The 26,635-nt window shown below is 41.2% G+C and overlaps 1 protein-coding gene across 3 annotated transcripts in view; it reads left to right on the forward strand.

Moving 5' to 3' along the window:
* The first annotated feature begins 19,001 nt into the window (after window positions 1-19,001).
* PLCB1 (phospholipase C beta 1) overlaps window positions 19,002-26,635 on the forward strand; it is a 434,017-nt gene continuing 426,383 nt past the window's right edge. Inside the window, exon 1 of one of the 3 annotated variants that reach the window (XR_010302819.1) lies at window positions 19,002-19,438. Coding sequence is in view for 2 of the 3 variants with exons in the window: in XM_064146106.1 (XP_064002176.1) it covers window positions 19,340-19,438 (99 nt within the window). In the remaining variant the exon portion in view is untranslated. The remainder of the gene's footprint in view (window positions 19,439-26,635) is intronic. The other 2 variants (XM_064146106.1, XM_064146104.1) reach the window with 2 other exon arrangements.

Consider the following 26,635-nt stretch of genomic DNA (forward strand, 5'->3'; position numbering starts at 1 on the left):
CTGCAGATGACACCAAGCTAGGAGCAGATGTCAATCTGTTGGAGGGTAGTAGAGCCCTGCAGAGGGACCTTGCCAGGCTGGATGGTTGAGCAGAGGCCAATGGGATGAGATTTAACAAGACCAAGTGAAGGGTTCGACACTTTGACAACAACAACCCCAAATAGTGCTACAGGCTGGGGACAGAGTGGCTGGAGAGCAGTCAGACAGAATGAGACCTAGGGGTACTGGTACATAATTACCTGAACATGAGCCAACAGTGTGCCCCAGGTAACCAAGAGAGCCAATGGCATCCTGGCCTGTATCAGGAACAGTGTAGCCAGTGGGACAAGGGAGGTTATTCTTCCCCTGTACTCAGCACTGGTCAGGCCACACCTTGAGTCCTGTGTCCAGTTCTGGGCCCCTCAATTCAAGAAAGATGTTGAGACATTGGAGTGTGTCCAGAGAAGGGCGACAAAGCTGGAGAGGGGCCTGGAACACAAACCCTATGAGGAGAGGCTGAGGGAGCTGGGGTTGTTTAGCCTGGAGAAGAGGAGGCTCAGGGGGGACCTCATTGCTGTCTACAACTACCTGAAGGGACATTGTAGCCAGGTGGGGCTTGGTCTCTTCTCCCAGACAACCAGCAACAGAACAAGGGGACACAGTCTCCGGTTGTGCAGGGGAGGTACAGGCTGGATGTTAGGAGGAAGTTGTTGGCAGAGAGAGTGATTGGCATTGGAATGGGCTGCCCAGGGAGGTGGTGGAGTCACTGTCCCTGGACGTGTTGAAGAAAAGACTGGATGAGGCACTTGGTGCCATGGTCTAGTTGACTGGATAGGGCTGGGTGCTAGGTCGGACTGGATGATCTTGGAGGTCTTTTCTCACCTGGTTGATTCTATGTTTCTATGATCCCAGAGAGCTTTAAAGCAAATTTGAGTTGAGTTATAACTGCCTGCTCCAATCCCTGAGGCTGGTCTGATGTTCGATCAAAGACATTGAACATTTTATTGAGCCCCATTTTCAAACAATATCTCAGCATCCAAATTGAAGCCAAATTCCTCCATATAGCCTAAGCAGTTAAGTATCTGGTTGGATTTTCTGAAGGATATTTGGCATGGAGTGTTCAATACCTGGCTATCAGAGGTCTTGTGAAAGTCTTGATGTAAACACAAGCACAAAACATATGTAGATCTGGTCCACTGCTTAATCCCACTTAGCTACGCACAGACATCTTATTGTTTTTGTCTGATTTACAGTAATTACCGCAGGTTTGGTGCTTATTTAAACTATGCCATGTGGACACTTTTTGGAGGAAATTTTTGTTATCTCCTTAAATAACAATTAAATGCATTAGGAAATCAAATTTTGTTTTACATTTTGTTATATGATAAGCCCAGAGATACCTAATGTAAATAAAGATTAAACATTTTAATGATGTATTTATGCATTTAAACACTCTTTATACTCCAAGCAAAATTTGGTTTTAATTGTGCCTTCGAATTAGTTGCTTGAGGAGAAAGAAAGGTTAAATCTCTGATTAGTGATATGTAGAATTAAATTAGAATACATTGCTTATTCATGTCAGCATAAACGTGTAAAGTAGGGAATAAAACTAGTATCCTTGATAGCTGACAGGACAGGAATATATGCAATCATGCTCATATTCCTTTGCCAGTTGACCATATTGTTCTGATAAACAGCATTAAATAGAAAGAACATTTTATAGGATTAGCCACTGACTAATGCCTTGATATTCCATCCAAGCATGAATCCTCGAAAGACACATCCTGCATTTATTTGTGATCTTTATGGCATCTATTTGAAATAGCCATATCTGCTAATGAGTGTTGTTCTGAATAAGACTGATCAATATAGATCTCTTCCTTTCTCTCTTGTCTCATAAATTTACACCTGTAGGATATGTTATGGCAGTATAGGCAGGATTTTTTTTCCAAGTTAATATAATTTATTAATTTTAATATTCAAGACTCTTGCCACTGACCAATATTTTTAATAATAGGTTCTTTGCCACAGTCATGAAAACATCACACAAAGGAAAACACAGGATCTAGAATCCTTAAGAAATATTAGCAATAATATAACAAACATTAAACTATTAGAACTGGAAGAGAGGTTCTTGTGGTTGATTTTACTGCTTGCCCACTAGAAGGACTTGAGAAACTCCTTTCTCCTTAAGGCAAAAGGTACTTGGATTCACTTACAGTTTTACAGAGCTTTGCAAAGAGGCTTTTGAGTATTTACTTACAAAAGTTATCTCCATATTCCTGGGGTTAACTACAGTTTCCAGAGAGTACCCAAACACTTGCAAGGAGTTCTGTCCATGTCTTCATAGACTTCTAGGTCTTCTCAGACTCTAACAGGGTGCTGAGAGAGAGGCAGACGATCTCTGACTTAATCTTGGCAGGGAGGCTTGCAGATGTGCCGGCAGGATGTCTTGCAGATGTGCAGATAGGCACAGTGTTGCGCTGGCTAAGTGAGTCTGTTGGGTGAAGGCACTTGATGCCTGTTGCTGGTAAACTTGAGGCACAGCAAATTTCCAGGTAGATAAACCCATAGCATCAGGGCTTGCTATTATGTAGGAGGCAGAGCGTGGCAGGATGCAACGGCAGAGAGCAATGGGCAGAAGCACAGTATGGCACAGCACATTTTCTTTACCTGCTCATCTCTTTTTTTCAGTGTAGCCTGAGACTAATGGCTCCTTGGCCACAGATCAGCCAATCAGAATGACAGTTTGCCAAACTTATCCATATTAGCTAAAGTCAGGGCTTACTTTTACCTTTGTAGGGCAGAACACAAACAACTGTATAAACGTGTGGGTACCCTGTTACAAGTTTGGAAGAAGAGGAGACTGGAAAGCACCCAGGCCTTTGTTTTCCAGTCCCGCCTTTGCTTTCCCTAACAACAGGAGAGAGGGCAAACAGGGAAACAGGTCTGGGCAAGCCAGAACATGTTTGGGCCTATTTTGGCCTTCCAACAACAGGATATCATACACATTATCTCTTAAACAATTACATAGCTTTTAGTTGTTGTTCTTCCAAATGTAATAAACGAGTAAAAGAAGGGTGAGAACTTGTCTTAATAGTGTTGTGGTCCTTCTACTGTCCTTGTCTGAATAACATGTGGTGTTTCTGTTTATACAGTTTGTGTATTGATCACAATTGTTTGGGTTTTTTTTCCAAATAATTGCCATAAATATTGTCTCAGGTTCTACCTCTGTTTAATGGTCCTGCTTTGTCTCAGGAGTTGTTTTTATGTAGTCATTTGGATTAGTCTGTAAGAATATCTGCTTTTATTGACTAAAATGAGATGGATTTTTTCTGGACCTCTGGGTGTTATGAATTAGTGTTGCTCTCTTACTTTGTACCAGGTTTTTTTATCACTTGAGGATCTTGGTTTACTTCTGAGTTGCAAATCAATTTTAATGGAGAAGGATCTAAAGTATCACTGGGAGAAGACTTGTGATAAATGTTTACACTCTCACTCTGCACTTTCCTCTTTGTATGAGACTGCAAAGGCTGCATGTACTTTACATGTACCATCAGGCCTTCACTATGCATGCTTTTACTGTACATTTTATAGACAGTTCTTTCAATATCTCTTTGTGGTTTTGCTCTTGCCATCTTCTCATAATCTTGCAAACTGTAGAAGCTACTGCTCTGAAGTTGGTCCATTTGCAAAAGTTCTCCCTCTGCAAACACTATTTTTTCACTTTTCCCATGCTTCTCAGAATGATACATTTGTCAGGAGTTTCTGGCATGCGAAGGCACAGAACTTCAATGAATTAAACAGCTCGGAATCTGGCTACTAATGGAAACAAGTTCTGGTTATCCATCTTTTCTTTCACACTTCACAGTTCTCTAATGTTAAAGACTTGTCTACTGTAAAAGCTTGTTGACTGGAAAGTTATCCACAGCAAATATGCATTAGCTCCTGATTTTCATCAGAAAGACTAACTGGTTTAGGAAAAGCATCAAGTCTGGATCTGGAGTAAAGCAAATGTGTATTATAATTGCAACATAAAAATAATATGTCAGAATTACACTACAAAGACTTTGATCATTTGAGAATAGGTTTGATTTAAATCTAAGTGCCAGTGCTAGGAGACTTATTTCTGAAATATAAAAGCAATTATTGTTGCTATATTTGAAAAGGTATATTATAATGAGTACAGATATATTGTATTTCACTAGCTACATTTATAGTACAATACTTGTTGAATATTCATATGCAACTCCTCATAGTGTCCTCTTAAAATTCATAATAATAAAAGACTAGAATTGTTGAGATGTGGCAATTACTGACTGCAGGAATATTGTTCTCTGCTGAACACTTACAACAAGTGAATCACTGCCAAAATACTGCTGTTAGAAAGTGTGCTAAATAGTGAGTGTAAATCAGAAAGCTGTTCTGGTGGTTTGTATGAAATGGTTCACTAACAGTCCGCAAACCATGGCAGTTGTGTTTGAAACATGCAGATTCTTGAATCTGGACAAATACTAGGGTGCTTTGTTCCATGAGGATTCAATGATCACTACATTCCCTAATTACTAGGTTGTTTGACAGTTTACTAGTAAACCTGTGAATTGTCTTTATTGGGTGCAAGTCCATGCTTCCATGTGTGTGTCTGTGTTGCTTAATCAGGCATGTCTTCAACACCTGGTTCTCCAGGTTTTATATGGTGGTGTCAGATGGATGTATATCAAGAGTGCTCCAGAGCTGTTTCAGCACAGCCAGCCAGGATGGTTTAGAGGGCCTTTGGGGCAGTTTAAATGTAGCTTGTAAGAGGATAAATGACTAAATATGCATTCTCCCCTTGATCTGTACTTCTATCAGTTTCTTTGTACTGTCACAGGTTATGCTGCTTGCCACAGAATTACATAAAGTTTTCTGTTGCTTAGTGATATGGGGACAGGCATAGGGAGGTGTAGAGGTACGTTACAACATCATTTAGAAGTTCTGGCATCACTTTGCAAGCACATTGCTTGGTAGCCTCTTTTTGTTCCATGTGAGCTATAACTGTGCCAGTGGCTGGCTTTTAAATTATGAATGGAGAGGGGAATGTGAGTATATTTTGTGGACAGCTCACTATTATTATCTACCCACAAAGTTGCTTACCTGAAATATGAAACAAATTTTTACTGAAATATATGATACAGGTAAAGCAAGCAGAACTACTCAAGAACAAATGGTAATGTCATGGGAAATGATCATGAATGCAATGTAGCAGTTTGTGGGAATGCAATGCAAGTCAGAATAACAGCAAGCAGTACATAAGCATTTGACCTTTGTTTCCACAGCTTCAGGATGCCTCCCACGAGGGAGGAAAGATAGTGGGAAATCTGGCTAAGGAGAAAAACAAGGTGTGATGTATGTAAAAGACTGGGCTGTACTTGCCTAGATGATGCTAACGTGTAGGTGTGTGCTGTATGCTCTAGACCAGGGGTCCTCAAACTTTTTAAACAGGGGTCTGGTCACTGTCCCTCAGACGCTGTCAGAGGCAGGACCTTAGTTTGTCAAGGCTGGACTATAGTTTGGTTCCAGCCCAGTCCCTGCAGGTGCTTGGGCGGCTGGCAAGCGGATCAAGTGGCAGAAAGTGGCTGCTTGGTTTCCACCCCCCAACCCCTGGCAGGGGTGGTGTGGGGGTGGGTGTTCTGTAAATACCGTCGGGACAGCTTGAGGACCCTGGGGGCCCATATCTGGCCTGTGGGCCATAGTTTGAGGATCCCTGCTCTAGACTATATACAAGCAGGGTCATATTGAACAATCAATGTCTCCTGTTGAATTGTGTGGAGTTTGTGTTGTCCTCTCACAGCAGCAGTTTCTTAGTATACTTGGAGAAATTAATTTGTATGCCATGACACAGGCAAAGCACTACTGTTTCCTACTATGTCAAGCCTAGTTAGACCTAGAGGGTCTTCACAGGTTAAATAATGCACTGTAACAAATCAACTGGAGAGCAAAACAGTCTCTCTGCATATAGCACACCCATTTCTGAAAGTCTTAACTTAAGGAAAAGCAGAGAAACATCATGCCAAAGGTGTTTATTGTAGATAGCTAAAGACCCAAGGCTGGGAAGTTAGAATGAAACTATCTCCAAATACCTAAGTACAGCAACTCTGTTAATTGCATGTCATCTCCAGTAGATACAGCTTAGTTTGATGATGTCATTATTTTTCATGCACATCTGGTCTTGCATCATTTGGTATTAAGTGACACACAAAATAACCCTGTAAATATTTAACAGTATTTTCATATAGTGAAATCTGTCAGTAATTTCATATATTACACATAAATAAACCCCCTTTTTTATTTTTTACCAACAAAGATGTGTTACTCATGTTTCCCTCTCTCAAATTTACAACAGAGATGACAGGTTTCTTTCTGAGTAGCTGTAGATATAAAATACCTAGCAGCAAAGTGGCTTTTAACTCATTTTTATAGCACTGTAAAGCAGTATCTTCCTAATAGCCTTTTTTCACATCACAGAAATACTACCATTAGAGGTGTGTTGTGGCTGTCTGTATCTCTTAGAATGAAGGAAGACTTCCACAGAGGTTAAGACACTTCATTAGAGTACTCAACTTCATATATTCAACCAAAAAAACTAACTTATATTTCTTAAGCTTTGAGAGGTTTAAAAAAATGATGCAGAAAATCTTCTTGAAGCTACACTGTGGAAGCAGTACAGGCCAAATTCAAATAGCTATTGCATGTTCTACCCAAGTATGAATCTTCCCCTTGTGCCAAAATATCAAGTATCTCCAGATACAACTCCAGTTACCTTAACAGGCATCTTCTTACTTTAAATTGATTTGTGAAACAAGAAAACAAAAAAGCAAGCACTTTGAAAAGGTAACAACTGTGCATTGTTATGACTAAAACACTACCTCCTGGTGACTTTGAGTGTAGCCCTGTCTTCCTTTGTTCACCTTGGAGTACCAGAAGGCAAGGACAATTCACAGTATCACAGTATCACAGTATCATCAGGGTTGGAAGAGACTTCACAGATCATCAAGTCCAACCCTTGACCACAGAGCTCAAGGCCAGACCATGGCACCAAGTGCCACATCCAACCTTGCCTTGAACAGCTCCAGGGACGGCGACTCCACCACCTCCCCGGGCAGCCCATTCCAGTGTCCAATGACTCTCTCAGTGAAGAACTTTCTCCTCACCTCGAGCCTAAATTTCCCCTGGCGTAGCTTGAGGCTGTGTCCTCTTGTTCTGGTGCTGGCCACCTGAGAGAAGAGAGCAACCTCCTCCTGGCCACAACCACCCTTCAGGTAGTTGTAGACAGCAATAAGGTCACCCCTGAGCCTCCTCTTCTCCAGGCTAAACAATCCCAGCTCCCTCAGCCTCTCCTCGTAGGGCTGTGCTCAAGGCCTCTCCCCAGCCTCGTTGCCCTTCTCTGGACATGCTCAAGCATCTCAATGTCCCTCCTAAGCTGGGGGGCCCAGAACTGAACACAGTACTCAAGGTGTGGTCTAACCAGTGCAGAGTACAGGGGCAGAATGACCTCCCTGCTCCTGCTGACCACACCATTCCTGATGCATTCATTTCTGCTGTCACCAAACCTCACTTGTATTTTGAGGCCAAACCAAAATTTTGACAGCAGTGTGCAGAATCCTGAAGAGGATGCGTCTCTCATCTGCTGTAGATTTGCCATGTGTTTCAACAAGGCATGTCTTTTGATCATCAGTCTAATATTTGACGTACATGAATAAGCCTAGCCTTCTGCATGCATGGTTTTAGGTCAAATGGGGTTTTTTTTAGCCACAGGCTCACAGCTGAAGTGGAGCAGAACTGAGCTGAGTGCAGAAGACTATTGCTTTGTCATAAGGAAGTTAATTCCAGCATCTTTCCACTCTGCCTACAGCATGGCCACATAGATTCTGTTTTTTCCACTAGGTCCAGAGAGGTGATAGGTGCAGGCCACAGGTAAGAAGTGGCTGTGGCAAGGGTTAATTGATTCCTCCTAAATGAGAGAGAAATTAAGAACCTATGGATTTTTGTTTAGTTTGGGAATTAGCTGCTAGTGGTTTCTTAAACTAACAGCCTCACAACTGCTCTCAGTTGTGACTTGTTTATTGGTCCATGCTACAGTCCAGGAGACCAGTTTGTTAAGGGCAGAAATGAGTTATAAGAGGCTGGCAAAAGTAGCTGTAATCGACCTGGAAGATTTAAGTATTGCAGAAAGACAAGTAAGTGTTTCTTCTGTTGAAAATTTATGTTTCAAATAATTTGATTTAGAAAGTGAAGAAAAAAAATTGCAGCAAAATGCCTCACAGTCCATGCAGGCACACCTTGGGTTGGACTTGATGATCTGTGAGGTCTCTTCCAACCTCAGTACTGTGATGCTGTGATACCTGTATGCTATAGTCCAAACATAACATTTTTGTGGCTTAATCTAAGTAGGAATATGTGCATGCATAGACAATATCTCTATGTCACTTCTTTTATCCACATGAAAGGAAAAAGCTTATCAATTCCCTTTCTCATACCTCTGAAAATACCTGAAAACTGTGGTTATAGCCAACATTCTTGTTAAAAAAACCAAACAACCCAGTACACTGAGGAAATACTATCCCATTTGTAAAGGCTGTCTGCATGAGAGCAGAGAGTTGGGGAAAAAAATGCTTGGCAACTTAAAAGTTCACAGTCAAGTCTTATTGGAACTGCTATTTTTCTGTGGAGTGAACTACATTTCTTGGATCACTACACTTTTAGCTTTGGTGGAACCATTTAGAAACACACAAGGTATCTAAGAGTACACAACACACTGTCTTGCCAGAAGCAAGCAAAGGATCCTACTGGCAGTTTGCTGCCCAGCTGTCCCAGGCCTTTGTACACAGTGCCTGCAGCCCAGTGTTGTCTAAAGCTTGTTGAACACAGCGCCTACCCACCCAGGGAAGCCAAGTTCCATCTAGCAAGGCATGTGAATACAGTATTTCTCAGTTTGGTACAGAACTGAGGAATAGTGATTTTCTCATCAAATGATAGTGAAAGATTTCAAAGCCCATCAGCTCTTCCAAGGCTAAGTCTGTGGAAATCCATTATCGACCAAAGAAGCTCCAGGAAGGAAAGCAAGAAGACTATGGCACCTGCATATCAGAAGTCAGCCATTTTTTACCAGAGAGTGTAAAATGTTAGGGTATTTATAGAGTATCCTGCTAGGGGCTATATTGAAAACAGTAATTCTTGACTCTTTGCAGTTTTGTTTGAACTTGCTGGTCACAGAATGACAGAAAACATCTGGTTAGAAGAGACCTCAAAGATCATCCAGTCTAGTCTTTGACCCAGCACTGAAGGGTAAATACTAAAACATGTCCCTAAGCACTGGGTCCACATGCTGCTTAATTGCCTCCAGGGACAGTGGCTCCACCGCTGCTCTGGGCAGACCATTCCAGTGTTTGATAACCCTTTCTGTGGTAAATGATTCAGGGCACTCTGTGAAAGTGTTTCTAAAGATCTTTATATTTTTATCCCCACTGCATCCCAATTTTGTGTATATGTCACAGGTTTTATTATTTTATTGCTGCCATTCAGTGAAATGCCTTCTCCACTGCATGTGTTACTCTGATCATGTTTTGTGTTACCTGCTATCCTAACTGTAAGCTTTATATCCAGCTGAGATGTGTGCTGTTAAGGAACACAGCAAAAAAAAAAAATCATTATCTATCCATGAACTTTACAATCGCCACAATAATACTGACATTCAGCTTGTCTTCTCTACAGGTTGCATTACCTTTTCTGTTGACTGTTTTCCATGCTCATACATATAATAACTGGAATTTTTCACCTGTATTAGCAGTCTGGTATTAAAATATTTCTAGTACAGAATGTGATGATCTTATTTATGTCAAGTATTGGAGCATGAGAATGGGATGAGATGTACATCTTCTTCCTCAGTGTAGGAAGGTACTGAAAACCTAAGTGGGGAGATCTTAGGTGCAGACTATCCCCATAGCAGAGACAAAAACACAGAATTGATGCTGAGGGCATAGAACCTGGGGACTAGGTTCCTGACCATCCTTCCCTGTTACATAAGTAAGAGGCCCTGCTATTTCCACAAAATGACTGGAGTGAGAGAGTTTTCTGCTGGGAAAGCAAACTATCCCCAGCCCAATGCTTGCATCTCCACTGCCAACATTTACTGGCTTATGTTTTACTACAGTAAAGCTAGACAATTTTCAAGCACCATTCTATGGTGTGATTAGGTATTAATTACAGCTTGTAAGATGCTTATCAGGTTATACACATGTCCATTTTTTTTAGATCACTTATTTGACGTGGGAGAAGGTCTTCAAAAGAATAATGGTGGACAATGGAAAGAAGCAAGGAGCTCTGACTCTGAAATTCCTACCTCAGAATACAAAGCCTATGGCATACAACTTTGATGTAAATACAGTCATATGTTAGCGTCTTGCATGTCCTATCAGAAATAAATGCCCATCATCTATTTGGCTGTCAAGTGATGGATTTTTAAACAGAAGTTGTCCCTATGCTAGGTGCCTTTTGAGTTCCCATGTCTCATTTCCATCTGTGAAAATCAAATTTCACAAACTGACCCCAAGAAGAAATCAGAACCTACAGGTCTATGGAAATCATTGAAATGCTAAAGAAGATCACTGCTGTGTGTGATCAGACACTTTCATTTGAGGTTCTCTTGAAGCAGGACTGACACTGCTTTGGCTTTGTAGCGATGAGCTCACACCACTGAATTTTTTGTGACTTTGTTTGAAATGCCAATGTATAGGATTAACCCTCCAGGGGGAGTAACCCTGAACCTGACCCTAGGTGGTCTTGACCACTCCCCAGGAGTGGGTCTGAACACCACCAGGTGATGGTTAGCCCACTCCCCCTTCCTGTCCCATAAAAGCAAGGGGACTTGCTGTTTCACTCTCGCTCTGCATTTCTCTGCTCCCTGCACACCAGCATTACCATCAGTTTCTGGTTTCTCTTTGTTTCATCACGTGGCCATCACCCACGAGGTGGACAAAGCCATCACAATCGGGTTGTATTTATACATTTTGTATTTGCTTTCCCTTCCCTAACCTTTTGTAACTTCCCTACCTTGGATACCTTTTTAAGTTATTGTTAAACTTTTCTTTTAAACTTCCAAATCGATTGAGATTGATTTATTTGGGTGTGCTTACCTTCCTCTCTCTCTCTCTACTTCTAATTCCCTTTTTTATGGGAAAGGAGAGGGAAGAGGGAAGGGACCTCTACAAATTGTTATTGGTTCTATCAATTTATCCAAGTCTCTGGAAATTTAAATTAGAACCGAGACAGCCAAGCTGAAGGCACATTTCTGCATTTCTCCTCTGCTCTCTTTTATGCGCTTTTCCTGAACTGGTCTGCAAAGTGACCACGTTTTAATTCAAATACTTCTTCAAGAACAACCACTACTGTGTTAGTTTTCAAATAGTAGCAATGGTTAGAATTGTATTGATACACTTGGTGTCAAATAATATTAAATGCTAACCATCGATTGATGTTTATGTAAAGTTAATCACAAGATCCTTTTCCCCACTCTCTATAACTCTTTTTAATTCTTGCTATTGCATCATATCTGAAACATCTCTGTGTTTTTTTTGTCAGTGCTGTGAGGCTTGTAGAACAGAGAAACAGTGTTTGATGAGGTTTCTTGGAAATTTGGACTCAGTTCTCAGCTTGTCTAAGACTTCTTTTAAGAGTGTGGTCTCTTAGGAGAGCGATAAGACACACTCTCAACACACTTCCTCTCTTTGTCCTTGTTGCTGACTTAGTAATAAACAGTCCTTGTCCAAACAGCTAACAATGTGTATGTGCAAAATGAGGTTATATTCATGGCTGAGTTCTTTGGGTACTACAAGATTTTAAGTAACTTGATATATTCTTAGCACTGTAAAAGCAAATAATGTCTGTTTTTCTTGAGTGTTCTGTTGAATAAACACAAAATACACTTTCTTTAATTGGCATTTACCTGCAAGTTAATTTTGTAAGCAGATAATCTGCATGCAAGATGATCTGTGAAATACTGGCAATTCTGCTGGTGGAAACAGGAATTCAAATTAGTGCACATGCCAGATATTCCCTATGACTATTGCATTGTGTTTAGAGATTTAAGAGTTTTTTTTTAATTATAGCCCATTCTGCTACCTTTTAGATTTGTTTTGCTTGCAGTTCTGTATCTGCTGGCTTCTCTGATACATGAGATTTCTCTATAACAATTGTTTTTCCTTATTTGAAATTACATGACTTTTTATATATTTACAAGACTACTGGGAAAATGAATGTGGAATCCTAAATCAATCACCAGCCATTTCATCAAAACTGTTGCATAATCTCATAAAAAGCTCTTTGCAAGATAGTTTATGTTATTTGTGTTCAAAGGAATTACTTCAGCAATGGATGGAATTACTTCAACCAAGATGTGATTGGACCTTTCCAGTTTGACTTATTCCTTATTCTCCTCATCTCTCTTTTCCTGGAACAAGATGACTTTGGGTATTGTGGAGCTTAATGCCTGATGCAAAATGTGAAGAGAAAATGGAAGTAAGAGGACCAGCACTGTTGGTGATCTTGTATTGCTATGGAATAGACAGTTATTGGCTATTTCTTGCTCTCCCCCAATAGCTATGTTTTGCTCATAAATACCAAGATGTAGTCTCTGGTCTTCTTTAAGAAAGGCATTTTTTTTTCTCCTCTGTTTAACCTCCTACCTTGCCTAACATTGCCTTTATACTTCTAACAACATCTTCTATTTGGGAGGTTGATAAATGTTGTTTCTGATTGCTCAGCAGGCACCCTGTTAGAGCAGATTGCCTCCCAGATAGCCAAGCGGTTTTCCTGTTAGTGTTTTTCCTTGCCATACAGTGATAGTGTCATCAATGAATGATTGAATGGACTTGTATTTCTAGCTTCATAGCTTTTGCCTAAATCCTAGGCCACTGTAGTATCTACTGTTGGCTCATGGTGAAGGGTTCTCTGTTTTTCAAGAGAATGCACTAAATCTTGAAAAAATCTACTAAAATCATTAATGATTAGCAGCAAAACAATTTGGATAGGTCACAGTAGTTTTTGCTTATTTGGTCCAGCTTAGTTTGTCTGACTTTGGAAGTTGTGCTTAGACTGCTAGCTGATTGTTTACTTAACTTGTCCTATCTTCCATTGGATATGTTATTAGTGATCAGAGGGTTTTTTTATTAGTGATGTTAAGTAAGAACTGACTTTCATTTAAATCAGTTTCTCTGAAATGGAACTGGGAGTTGGTTATTTGCCATTAAGTTACAGTTCATTCTAAGAGATACTGTGGTTCAGGATTTACATCACAATAAAATTGCTCCAAGTCTTAGAAATATAGTTGAGAGCAACTGTTTTCAACTACGTAAATGGTGTTCTGTTGCTTTGTGACTAATGTTTTGTCAGTTGTGGAATTTCATCCTTTACAACTGCGAGATCTGTAAAACAGCCAGAATGCAAATCAGAGTCTGTGATGATTCAGAATAGTGTTAATTATAGAAAGACATAAAATTTGAAACAAGCTGCTGCTTTATGTCAAGATAAGGTATATCATTGAAATATTTTTTGCTTTGTTTGTGAAAAGTACTGAAAGACACAACAGCACTTGGGAAATCTAAAATAAACCCCACAAAACTATTGAAATATATCAAATTGCCAATGTGGCAAACTCAACACAAAAATCCTCCTTAACTTTTTATCATCTGAAGGAGCTATATAACTCAATCTATAAATGTTTAATGGCAATGAAGTACACCCACTGGTGCATGGACCCTTCATTTTTAAGCTATGTACCAACACCTTGTGCTATTAGTGATCTCTAGAAATCTAGTCCATGAATATGCTGGGCTACTGGCCTTAACCAACTCAATGTCAAGAGTCATCTAGAAGGACCTGAAAGATTAAGTAATTTATGCGAGTTTAAGGAAAGACTAGGGCACAGCAGAGGACTGAATGAACTTTTTCAGGCTCATGATCTCACATCCTTTCTAAAGACAAACCATCCTGCCTCCAGCCCAATGTATCAGGTTTTCTAAAACTTGAAATCTAAGCCTAAATTCATTGGCTTCCATGGGACAGAACTCCACCGTGGTAATGGGAAGTACAGCTGAAGGCTATTTTCTTTTTTCCTAGAAACAGACTACTGATCTGTCATAGTGATACACATAATTGTTTTGTGGGAATAATGGAGATAAATCCAGAGATTCTCACATTGTGTCTCCAAAAAACTCTGCGAGAGGGTTTCTGCAATTTTAAGGCACTGCAAGAAAAGCATAAACCAGGCAGCCTGCTCTTTGCAGGAAGTGCAGAGGCACCTACTTTTTGGTTTCCATAAATTTGGGGCTTTTTCCAAGGGAATCTCTGCTTTGCAGCCAGTTTAATTGCCTTTTAGTTCAGCTCACAGCTAAACTTGGATCTAAGTAAAATCAGGTGAGACAAGTTGCTCCTATGCAGCTAGTTCTAGTCAAGAACTAGAAGGAAAATAAGGTGGCAAAGGTGCAGACATTCCACTGGTATAGGCAAACACACAGCTTTGAAGTCAGTGACTCTCTGACAGTTTACACTAGCTATGATCTAACAAATCTGGTAGGCCTTAAAGTTAAGAGTTAACTTCATCATTCTTAAACGTGTTGTATATTCTATGGACTGGTTTTAACAATCTGCAAAAATGTATTCTGCTATAAATATAACAAGGAAGCAAAACCAGGTTGCATTAAATGAAAAAGGGTGAATTAGGTTTTTCTAGGGAACACAAAGATGGCCTTCTTGACTTGGGATTCTAACTGTGCAAGTGTTGAATTAATGTAGTGGTCTTCTGGTGATAGTTCTTTTAAATGCAGAGGTTAAGTAAGCAGTGTCAGGACACCACAAAGACTTTGGGTTCTTGTGGTCCCTGTGGCAAACATGCCACAGCCTGTTAGCCCGTGGACTGGGACCAGCTCAGTGGGTCCATAGCTGGCAAGGGCTATGATGGAGCTGAAGACAAGAAAGGCATCCTGCAAAATTATTGGGGTAGGCACTGACAGTCCTGGTGAAAAGCATGTGCACAGAGCTACAGTAACAAGTAATGAATCCTAACATGGCATGAAAAGAATCATGGTGGAGGTCTCAAGTGCCAGAGTGAGGAATTCTGTTCAGCTGCATCTTCTGTCCAATTTATCATGATTTTTTTTAATCCTTCATCATATAGGGTAATGTTTTGGAGAAATGTGAACTGTTCCCTGTGGCACAGAGATACATAGGTGCCTGCTGTGCATCAGGTCAACCTATCCACAGCAAAATACAGGCCCAGAGAGCACAGCAGTGACTGGGTCATTTCTTATACACAAAGACACTATTTGTGTTGTAGTTTCAAAGATTGTGTGTGAATTTTTATTCTCTCTGTGGTTTTGAGATATTTGTGATGCTGATACAAAGACTAAAAAAATTATAATATTCTGACAAGAAGCAGACTTTTCAACAAGATACCCCTCCCTTCCAATTTCTTTTTGTGCAGCAGCTGCTGTTGCCAGGCTTTGTTGCTATGGTGGTGTTTTGTGTGCCAGAATTTTATATTCACTCTTGACGAGTCACCTGATTGAGAGGCTGCGCCACGTAAGTTCTCAGTCTCATTCATAAAGATAAAGGATATATCTAACTGCTGTCATTAAGTACATATGACATCTGGTAAATGGATCAGATTAAGTATAAATCTATTCCAGTGGCCACTGGCTGTGAGTTTATGGAAGTATTAATTCAGTGAATCCTTTTAGTAAATGAGTGACTAAAGTAATTGTGATCTCTCTTGGGACTACTGCGTTTGTTTGGTTTCATTTCTCAACACAACAGTCACACACAAGGCAGTTTCATTACACCTTGTGGCACTTGTTTCTCATTGCTGTCTGCACTCTTTGAAAGATGCTATTCTTGAAATGACTGAGCTTTTGTTAGAAAATCTGATCCTATCTTTCTGTATTTCTTTTCCAGAGAAGTTGTTCTGTAGAACTCAATGATCCTGCTCCCACTGAAATTATGCTATAATTTGGCCCATTTTTACGTAAAGACAATATATTTCTGGCAAAGCTAAGTTTATCTTTAATCTCAAATCCTGCAAACACTGCCTCTTATGTTCAACTCTTAGTACGTTAGGTTCACCTTTGCACTGAAATATTTTCAAGGTTGAGGCTACTGCTTCTTTTCAAAACACTTCCTTATAGCAGGTATCATTGAGATATTTCACATATATTTCTCTGAAATAAATTTTTAAAGTGTAAATTTAATTTTTAATGCATTTTCCCTGACACCTCATGATACAGTCTTTCAGTATAGCTTTTCCCATATGTTCATTTGACCTGACTGTGATTAACAGCATCTGGTACCTATATCACTTATTGCTTCTTTCTCCTATTTGCCTATATACATTGACATGTGTGTATGGAAAATAGATTGTGTATTCCTTCAGGTTATTCCCCTGGAAATAAAATACTGGTACATAAGCATATTATATAAACCATAATGTTTTACAGGTATATTGCATTCAAATAACTGATATTCTTTCTACAACACCATCATTTATCTGTTCAGGCTGATATATTAGAACCTATAAAAGATGAAAACATTCAGAAATCAGTTCCTACAGCAACAGAAGACCAGCATGTATCACATCTGACATGTACAATCTTCAGCGACTAAGTAAGCCCACTGCTGAGTTTCCTTCTGATAGTATATCTTCAATTTCTTGGAACTAAAAGGGCTGAGTCGAGAAGAAATAGAAGATATGCATAATACTTTAATCTAGAAAGGCTTACTTGACATTTGGAGAAAGGTGGCTTGCTCCAACCCTTCACTGATATGATACTCACACTCTTTCTGGATGTATCAGTCTTGCTGACTGCAGTGTTTCCAGGTCACTGATCCCATGCTGTATAGAAAAGAAAGCCTGAATTTAGACAATCACCAAATTCAACCATTTGCAAGATGTACTACGTACCAAGAAACATATTCTTAGCTTGAGCAGATGCTAATTAAGCACTAGTGCTAACACACAAGCTAGCTATCTGGGTTGAAACTCAAACTGCCACTTGTTTCACTGAGCCCAGGACTTCAGCAAAGGCTGAATCATAGGCACTTTCCAGAACTGTGTAAAAGGCACAGTCATAATGCTATTTCCTTTTGTGCTGCTGCTCCTTCCTTTTGAGGCAAAATCCATTAGATATCTGCCATTAAAAAGGCAGGTTTCTCTTCAGCCAAATATCATAGGATTAAAATACTTCAGCTTGAAAAGCCACAAAATGGCTCCAAGCAATACTTGGTATTTGAAATGCCATATAGCAGTATCAGAATCTATACTAATGTACAGGATAACCTCTTCCATGTTCAGACTAACAGCTTGCCTAGGAATCTATGATATCAAGAGGTATCTTCAGGAATTAGGATTGGCTTTCCTCATGAAGCCTGTGAGGAAGGCCAGGCCAAGTGAAAATGCATGATGGACTTGTTGAGAACTGCTACAGTGGTGCCATCATCCAGGAGAGTTCTTCATCTTTCACACTGTTGATTTTAGTAGACTGCTGGATGATGGATTAGTACTGTACCACCGGTGCTCTTTGCTCTTATTTTCTGGGAGATTTTAATATTGTTATTTAACTTTTGTTCTTTTCTATACTATATAATAGGATGAAAAAGCAGTTGTGAAAAATCTCTCTTCCTCACTCCAGCACAGAGCAATCCTGTCCTTACATCAGTGCAGTCAAATCCTGAAATTGTTATTGCTTCTTTAAGCCATGGGAATTGAAGCTCAGCAGTAAGAGAGCAGACTTTCAGCCTGACTGATGTGACACCCACATATGTGTGGAGGTTGATAAGAGTGAAAAATAGATCAGATGTATTAATTTGCCTTGGAAAGTGTATGCTGCCTGCTCTGACTATTGTAAAGGCATAGATTCACCTCCCACTGAAGCCAATGAAAAGTTTCTTATTGAAGGGGAAGAAGTTGGAGTAGGCCCCGAGGAAGAGCTTTAACAACTTTGTGAGAGCAGGAGCAAATCAGGAGTCCAATATGCCAGATTTGTAGCTCTCTAACAAAAAATCCCAACCAACTGACAAAACCCAAACCAAACACCACCACCCCCCCCCCCCGAAAAAAACACCAAAAAACAACAACCAACAAACCAAAACCCCAAACAAACAAAACCTCCCAAAAAAACAAGAAAAAAAAAACAAACCAAGAAGATCTCTCCTCACTCAAGTTGTATATATTTTTGCCTAATATTTTTTGAACCATCTTTCCCCTAAAACTACATCAGTTTTTTCTTCAGATATGTTCTTTCTACATCGTTTGCTTTGTCTGTAGTAGAAGTTTGACCTGCTGCCCCTAAATCATAAGGGTCAGTTGGAAACCTCTCCAGATAAATGAGAAATCTCATGTGCTATGTCATCTGAGGCTTTACCTCTGCTGTGACTGCGCAGGGACTCTATCAAGAGAAGTCATTCGTGGAGCACATTTAACACCGTTCTTCCAAACCTTTTTCTTAAAACCTATGTATTTAGGATTTTGTGGGACGAGAGGACCTTTCGCTATCTTCATGCCTTTTGAGTTCCGTATACCTAAAGCTAAATTAAGGTCATGTGTCTGTGTTCTGAGTAACACTCTTCATCTTTTAAGAGCAGAAGGCTTTGGTAAAGCAATTTCTGTGTAATTAAAGCACGAAACCTTGATGGGAATTGCATTCGCCACTCTCTTTAGGGGTCTTTCCTCTTTTGGCAACTTTTTAATTACTTTCATAAGGGCGGCCAAAGGTCTCCCCCCAGGAAAAGAACTTCAAGCCCTGCGCGTCCGCTCCGCGGCACCCTTTGCTCGGCCCAGCGGCTCATGCCGCTCCAGCTGCCGTCAGCAGATGGCGCCGCAGGCCGCCGGGGCTGTGCTCTGACCTCGGCGCGGGGGAACCTCGGGGGCCGAGCCTGGCGGGGAAGGAGGAGGGGCGGGCGGAGGGGAGCGGAGCGGAGCGGGCAGCGCGGCTCGCGCTGTGCCCCTGCTTGCGTGTGTGTGTGTGAGGGAGAGAGAGCGAGCGAGCGAGACCGGGCGGGCGGGCGTGTACGTGCGTGGCGAGCCGGCTGTATATAGAGGATGTGCCGCGGCACAGCTCGCTCCGGCCGCGGGCGCACCAGGTCCCTCCTCGGGCGCCACTGAAGCCTCTCGCCCTCGCCGCCTGAGCAGCCGCTTCGCTACGGGCTCCGGGCGCACCGAGAGCAGCTGCTGGACTCTCTCCTGGGGCCGTTTCCGGTGCTTCGGCGCCCCTGCTAAGGCGGCCGCCGCCTCGCACAGCTTCTCGGGTCCGGGGGAGAGAGCGTCAATGCGGTGCAAATGGCCGGGGCACAGCCAGGGGTGCATGCTCTCCAGCTCAAGCCTGTCTGCGTCTCCGACACCCTGAAGAAAGGCATAAAATTCGTCAAGTGGGACGATGTAAGTAGCTTCCCCGCCTCGCTCCTCCCTGCTCCCCCTCGCCTTGGCCCACACGGGGCACGGCGGCAGGGGCACGGCCGGGTTATGCAACGCGCAGGGCGGCATCGATCGGGCAGGAGGGCTCAGCACACATGTTGCGGCCGGCCGGGGCTGCGGCTGTACTGGCCCTGCCCTGTGCAGTGGCGGGGAGCCGCGGCGGGCCGGCCCGCGGGCGGAGGGGCAGGTGCGAGGCGGCGGGGTCGTCCCGCGGCGGAGAGGTTGGCGGCCGATCGGGTCCGGTGGCGGTGGCCGCTGTCCCCGCTTTGGGCGGACGGTCGCGTGTGGGGTCTGAGCCGAGAGGAAAGGCGTTGTTAAACCTCCGGTCGTCTGCAGGGCAAACTTTCTCCAGAGGTTCTCCTGGCTGGATTCGCCTGGCCAATTATGAGCTGTTTTGAGCTGGGTGCTCTGGCGAGCCGCATGTTCTGCTGCCCGCCTTGCCTAACTGTGCGCGTTGTCATCTCTCTCGGCGCAACACAGTTGTTTCAACATGTTTCCTATGTGTCTTGTTCCATCCCCTGTTTTATTCTCCGAGCCTCTCTCTCTTTCTGCCTCCTGCCCTTTTCATTGTCTTTTTGGTTACAGTGGGCTTGTCAAGCCCGGGACATGTTCTCCCAGGGCTCGCTGTTTGGGGTATCCCTGCTCATCTTCCTTCCTTCACGGAAGGCACCCTTCTCTCTTGGCCCGTTAGGACTTGAGACTTGCCTCAAAGTAGCATCTTCTTTCTCCTTTTCACTTGCTGCTTTCCAACCCTTTACACTTGTATTGCGTGGCATAGGAGAGGGGTTTGGATTTCACTTCGCTTTTAGTAGTAGCATAGATATTCAGTAGCTGGAATTGCTTTTTTTGCTGGCCGTGCTCTGGGCCATTTGAGAGAAAGGTAGCCTTTTGCAAGTTTAGCTTTCGTCAGTGCCTGAAAGTAAGCCTGATGTGCTGCAGAAAAGGAAAACAGAGCAAGTCCTTTGCTAGACTTGCTCCTCCAGTACATCATGTGTTTGTGTCTAAGTTGTGCATGGAGGAGTGGGTGCCTCAGAAATTCTTGACTGCAGATGGTGTCTGGAGACATAGGAGTGTACTGAGACCTGTGCTGTGGTAGAGGAGTGGTTGGAAAAAAAAGGGAAGCAGTTTGAATGTCAGGACAATTGTTGAGGATAACTTGTTTTGAGAACCTTAATGTAGCTCTTGTCTTTACCACAGTTGAATTCATCGCAACAATACATCCGAAGCAACAACTGGAGGCACAAGTTAGAGAGGAAGGAGTAGTTCATGTATCTTAACAACTGTTCTTGCCTTGTTCCCTATCTCTGTTCTGCCATTGTGTTTAGCCTGTCTAGCAGCCAAATGCTTGAACTTGACCTCTATAAACCTGTGATAAACGCTGTCAAGGAGAGAAAGAACAACAAAACAAACCCTGAACAATTTCTAGTGCGAAATTTTATTTACACAAATAAACTGATACAGTTTTAATAAGCTCAGCAGACTGACCTTGTCTGCAGTAGTAAACATTGGCTTGATACAGTTTATTTATGTTCAGGAACTAACCTTGAATGACTTGAGAAAACGTTTTCCTTCAGTTGCTGTTTTCCTTAGTATAGGGAAAGGCAACATAACCTCAGCCTCGTCACTGCAGTTATTGTTTTATTTTTGGTAAGTTACCAAGAAATTTCCACACTTGTATGCAGAGGTCAAGTTAACAGTGATTTAAGTCACTGAAACTTCAAGCAATTAGGCAGCAGTTCTAAATGCTATTTCCCAAGTAATATATTGTATATACTGAATTTGAAGGAGAAGAGGTGTTCTCCATGCACAGTAGTTGTTCAAGGGCTAACCTGAAGGGCTAACCTGTCTGCTAGAGACTAACTGAAAAAAAAAAAAAGATTATCAGTGTTAAACCTAAATAAAATATGACTAAATTCTGGCAAAAGGTGTACATTTCAGGGTAAAGGTGATACACAGGTATTAACCTGGAATGTGAGACTGAGATGGGGAAGTCCTGTTGTGGTTAGTGAGAGCTTTCATTGGTAATCTTGTGGAAGTTAGTGCATATTTAGCTGCACAGTGTGATGAAAAATACTAGCATTAACCCATTGCTGATCATGCATTGTGTATATACATAGAGAGTTCCCATCTCCCAGTCCCCCTGTCTTGCCTATAGTAATTCTCAGCAGTGACAGCCCCACAAAATGAAAGATTAGTGTGTAGGTTAATCTTCCTCAGTTATGAGGTCTTCAGACAAATGCGTGCACAGTGACTTTGAAAGGTATTTGCCACTAAGTATCCAATAACCACTTCAGGGTCTTTGTTTTCTATCAAATTAATCTGCTTGAAGGGTTATTAAAAGTGATGATTCTTAATGTGAACCTCTGTGGTCTCACATGTAAATAGACACACAGAAACTCTGCAGTGAAACAATAGCCTGTAATGAGAAATAGTAAACTACAAAGTCTGACAGTGAAATAGAATTGACCATAATGAATTTTTTGGCTCTTCTGTGCTAATGGGACTGTTCAGAAAAGTGAGGCTCACAGACTGATGCTTATTGTGCACCATTGTCTATTTACTGTTTCTGAGTGTGAACAAGGGTTCGTGTCTTCCTCAGCTCCTGTGCATTGGGCAGTATTTGTTCCTGTCCGAGGCATACCCTTGTAGCATGCTTTCCTCCTTTGTTTTTCCTATTTGTTTTTCAGTTTAAAGGTGGCTCTGTTGACTTTGCTTCACGTTTCATAAAGCAAGAGAGTGTTTTCAGTGAATTCCTATGACTTGTACCAAGTTTCAGCCCAAAGCAAATTTTTTCCAGCTCAGTTACAAACCACTGCAAAGTAATGTATTTGTTTTATGGAAATGCTGGAAGGATTTAAACCAGAGCATAAGTGTGTAAGGAATTTCATGGTGTCTAGAGTAATAGTTGTTAAAGAATGTATTTGCCATCTTTCAGAAGGATGCTGCAAAGTGATGTGCAGAACAGGCTGACAGGAGCTGATACAGGCTTTAAAAGCAGCCCACCTCTGGGCTTAGCATCCTGAGCAGTTCTGTGTCTAAATACTAATTCTGAAGCTGCTGATAAGCAGATGTGGCAGTAGTGTTACATGGATCTGCTCTCCAAGGAATAGCAGTGCAATCTGCTAAGTGTTGCCCATGAACCTCGTCCAGAACCTATGCCCTGTGCCCCCCTTTGCAATGGTGATCTAGTTTGAAAGAGAAATGCCTTGCCTGAGCTTTGCTAAGCAAAGGGAAAGAAGTTATGCCACAGGCAGGTGGAAGGCAAGCAGCTCAGGAGGCTTGAAATTCCATTTCCTCTGCAGACCATCTTTAGCTTCTAAATTGTGAAAGCATGGGCTTAATTAAAAAGTTGCACTTTTGTGCCTCAGGACTGGATGTAATATCACAACATCCAATCCCTAATACAGTCTATTCACAAATTCCATTTTGGATCAAAATATAAAGCACTGAAATCAAATAGATTATCGTTGTCCTGTAATTTTGCTTTTCCTCACATTGCAGGTAGGGAAAATGAAGTTAGAATTAACTCCTAGTGTTGATGTGTAGATTGGATTGACAAGGCTCTGAGCAGAAAACACTTGATTAGGTGAAGGATAAAAGTGACTGGTTGTTTAGGTGTATGTTTGGTGATTTGTTTTTTTCTTTGGAGTGTTTTTGTGGTTTAAGATGCTAGTTTGCTGAGCACTTGCTTCTTAGAGCTATGTTTCTTCATGCTGCCTTCATCTGGGCCTTTATAACCACTTCCTTGCTACTGGGAAGAGACTTATAGTCTTTTAAGTGCTGGTCTGGTTTTGAGCAGATGCACTGCTCTGTTCCTAGAGAGAAGCAATAGCTGTGAGAGAGGAAAGGCTTAAGGAAGATCTGACTTAATCCACTCTGCTGCAGCGAAACCCAGGTTATAAAACTCTTCATGAGGAGAATTTTAAAACAGTTAAATAGGAAGGATGCAATTAAGTGTGTGAAGTTTTTTTTTGTAGGAGGTTAAACTTAACATATAAGAACACATTGCAAGCTGAGAAGGTTAATGAAACTTGAATGGCAACTTCTCTGCCATCTGAAGAGGTTGAAACCTGCCTTGACTGTTTTTTCCTTCGTTGTTCCCTGGCTTGAAGCAGAAACAAGAGGCATTACTGAGGCTACAAATAGCTCCACAGCTGAACTGATGTTTTCTAAGAGCAGTAATTGGCATACTGAAGCAAGTTAATATGATGGTGTATATTCAAAAATAGATTTGTTTTCAGTTCTTGCTTAGAGGCTTTCTTATCTTCCCTAGTGATAATGTGTACTTTGCATAAAGAATCTGTGGCTAACAGTATTTACTTTCACTTGCAAGTTAATGATATCACTAAAATAATGTAACCCTACCTAAACTGAGGGTCATGATTCCAATTTTATAGACATATTTATGTTTGAAAAATACTTATGCACTGAAGCAAACCTCCTGGCAGGTGATGTTATTTAGTGACTATGGGACTTCACAGGCTATTCTAGAGAGAAGCAAAAATGGATCTGAGTCTTTAAAAGTTCTCTTTTAATGCCTTTCTTTTACAGCGCTTCAGGCTTTATAAAACATTTCTGAGCACAGACAGTGAGCACTGTGTCAAGTTTCCAGGCTCCTTTATTTGTTTAGACTCTTTTAAAGAAGATTATCAAGAGTATGAGGTACATCCCCTTACAAGTAAATATACATCTCTCTTACAAGTAAATATAACATCAGAGTATCTTTATCATGAATAAGCAGAGAATAAACAAATTAAAAACCTGGAAAATTTCAGCAGTGGTTTTAAGATGTTGATGTTCAAGTGACTTGTTTGTTTTCTCCTACTTTTGTTTTCTTTTAAAACCGCACAAGTCTGTCACTGTAGCATATCACTGAGGTGAAAAATGAACAACCGTTGTTCTGTGCCCACAACATTAAATAAACTAAAAGGAGTTTATTTTTTCAGTGTGTTTGAAGTCTGAAGAGAAGAAATTAGTCCAGCATTCTGGAGTTTTTTGTTGATTTGTTTGGGTTTTTTTTGATGTTGTTTATTTGATATGATAGTCTTTATGTAGTAAACAAATATCATCTCTGTGCTATATACATACATTAAAAATGTTGAAATGAGAAGAAGTTGTGGGGTTTTGCAACATAGAGTTATCAAATTGAGTTTAAATTTTCTCAGCAATTGACAATAAAGGGGAAAGCCTGAAGTTGGTTGAGTCAGTTGGAAGGCTCTGGGTAGCTTTAGTTTGGGAGTGAAAAAAAGACTTGTAGCCCTTGCCTGCCTTGGAAGACCTAGTGTGATGGTTTGGATGTTACCTGCCCCTCCCACACTTAAGAAAGTCACCCAGACTAGGCTCAGTCGATCTGGAAATTGAATGAAGCTTTATATTTACAGCTTAGCACAATATACAAGCAGTTATTTACAATATATGCAGAAATATACAAGCTAAAAAGTAATGCAGAAACACAACACCCCTTCCAGAAACCTGAGTCCCCAGGAGGGCCTTCCAACCACCCCTCCACCTTCTCCGCAGCCCTCTACCTTACCCCAGACTTTGCCTTATGTTCAAGGTAGTTTGGAGAGTCGGCCAAGGAGGTTAGGAAGCAGATGGATTAGTCATGCAGCAGGTTAGGTTAGAGAGAAGTTCAGCCCCAAAGACAGAGAGCAAACAGCTGCCTTCTCTATGTTTACATTCTTGTTCCTATACATCTCAACAAGCCTATGAGTGGAGCAGACATAACCATTTTTTCCTTTTCACAGCCTATAATCTAATTCTTCTCACCAAAATATCCCAGCTAGGCTCAAACTAACACACCTAGTGAAGACTTCACATGTGGAAGTCACATACAACATCTGTTTTACTGTAGCACCTGAGACTTTTGGAGTGTTGGGAGATACTGCTTTCTGGTTTTCAGTTTTCCTCGTGCTTAAATGCAGAATGAAAGGGAAGCTAACAGTAAATTTAAAGTGTGCATTGTATGCTTTCTTTGCTTGAATGTTTGAATGCACAAGGTTTTCTTTTAAACAAAGACTGTAATGAAATAGAGAATTAGCTAATCGTTAATGAAGTCTCATCTACTATAAGTAAATTCTTCATAAACACATCTACATTTATTTTCTCAAGACCTGTTAGGTGACAAAATGTATTCCCAGCTGCACTGTTGTAGTTCTAAATAAAGACACCAGCATAAAAAAATAAAATACTTGTTTTTAATCTGTGATTGGATACTTTGGACCTAATTTTGAGACTGCATAACACATACAGATTTTTCAGAATGCCTTCCTGATGACTTCAGATAAATCAAGTCTCAAAATCTTGGAAACTCAGAAAACTAAATGTGGACATAGAGTTCTAATATTTCCTTAAAATCAGAACATGGCATTTATGCTGGTGAACAGACTGATTTTTCTCAGCCTCACAGAATAACTTGCTGTTAGAGATAAAATCTTCTCGGGTGGCATTGGGCTGCTTTTGCTATGAAGTTCTCTCTATTCCTTTCTTATTGCAAGCTTTGCAACATATACAGCAAATAAGGACTCATGCAGACAAATCAAGACTACATGGAGTAAGGCTCTAAGTGCAAGAGTATTGATGTCTGAGAAAGGAGACAGGGTGATAGTCCGCTGTTGAGAAATAAATCAAGATGGCTCCTTGAAACTTGCATTATGATGACCTCTGTCCTGTGGTGCCATCATCAGAGTTTCTGTAATAATGAAGAATATTTTCCTGCATGTTCCTATTGAGGTAGGAATTTCATTTTATAAGCCCTATAAAATTATTTTTCTTTTTTTCTGTGCTGCATCCAGCCTTGAGCACGCGTTTTGACTTATACAACATCTCCTTCTTGCTGTGGGTTCCTTTACACAGCAGATTTGGTTCTTCGTCCCCATTAGAAGACAACCTCTTTACCCTTCTGGATTATTTCAGGGGTTCATTGCAAAACCAGTCGATGGGTGTTCTCTCATAGTCCAACTGTCAGCCTAAAGAAAACTCGGTGGCAATAGCTTGGGTAATATCACTTAGTGCCAGACTGAGTACACCCAGTGTATTACGGAATTTAAGGGCTAATGTATCTGCTGACCGTGTGTAAACTGTGGTTTTGCTAGCCTTTCTACCTTGTTCCTTCTCCAGTGCCCCAACCCTGTAATGCCCCTGGTTTGTGGGGTGGCAAGA

This window comes from Pogoniulus pusillus, chromosome 7, assembly GCF_015220805.1.
Source record: "Pogoniulus pusillus isolate bPogPus1 chromosome 7, bPogPus1.pri, whole genome shotgun sequence".
NCBI classification, from domain to species: domain Eukaryota; kingdom Metazoa; phylum Chordata; class Aves; order Piciformes; family Lybiidae; genus Pogoniulus; species Pogoniulus pusillus.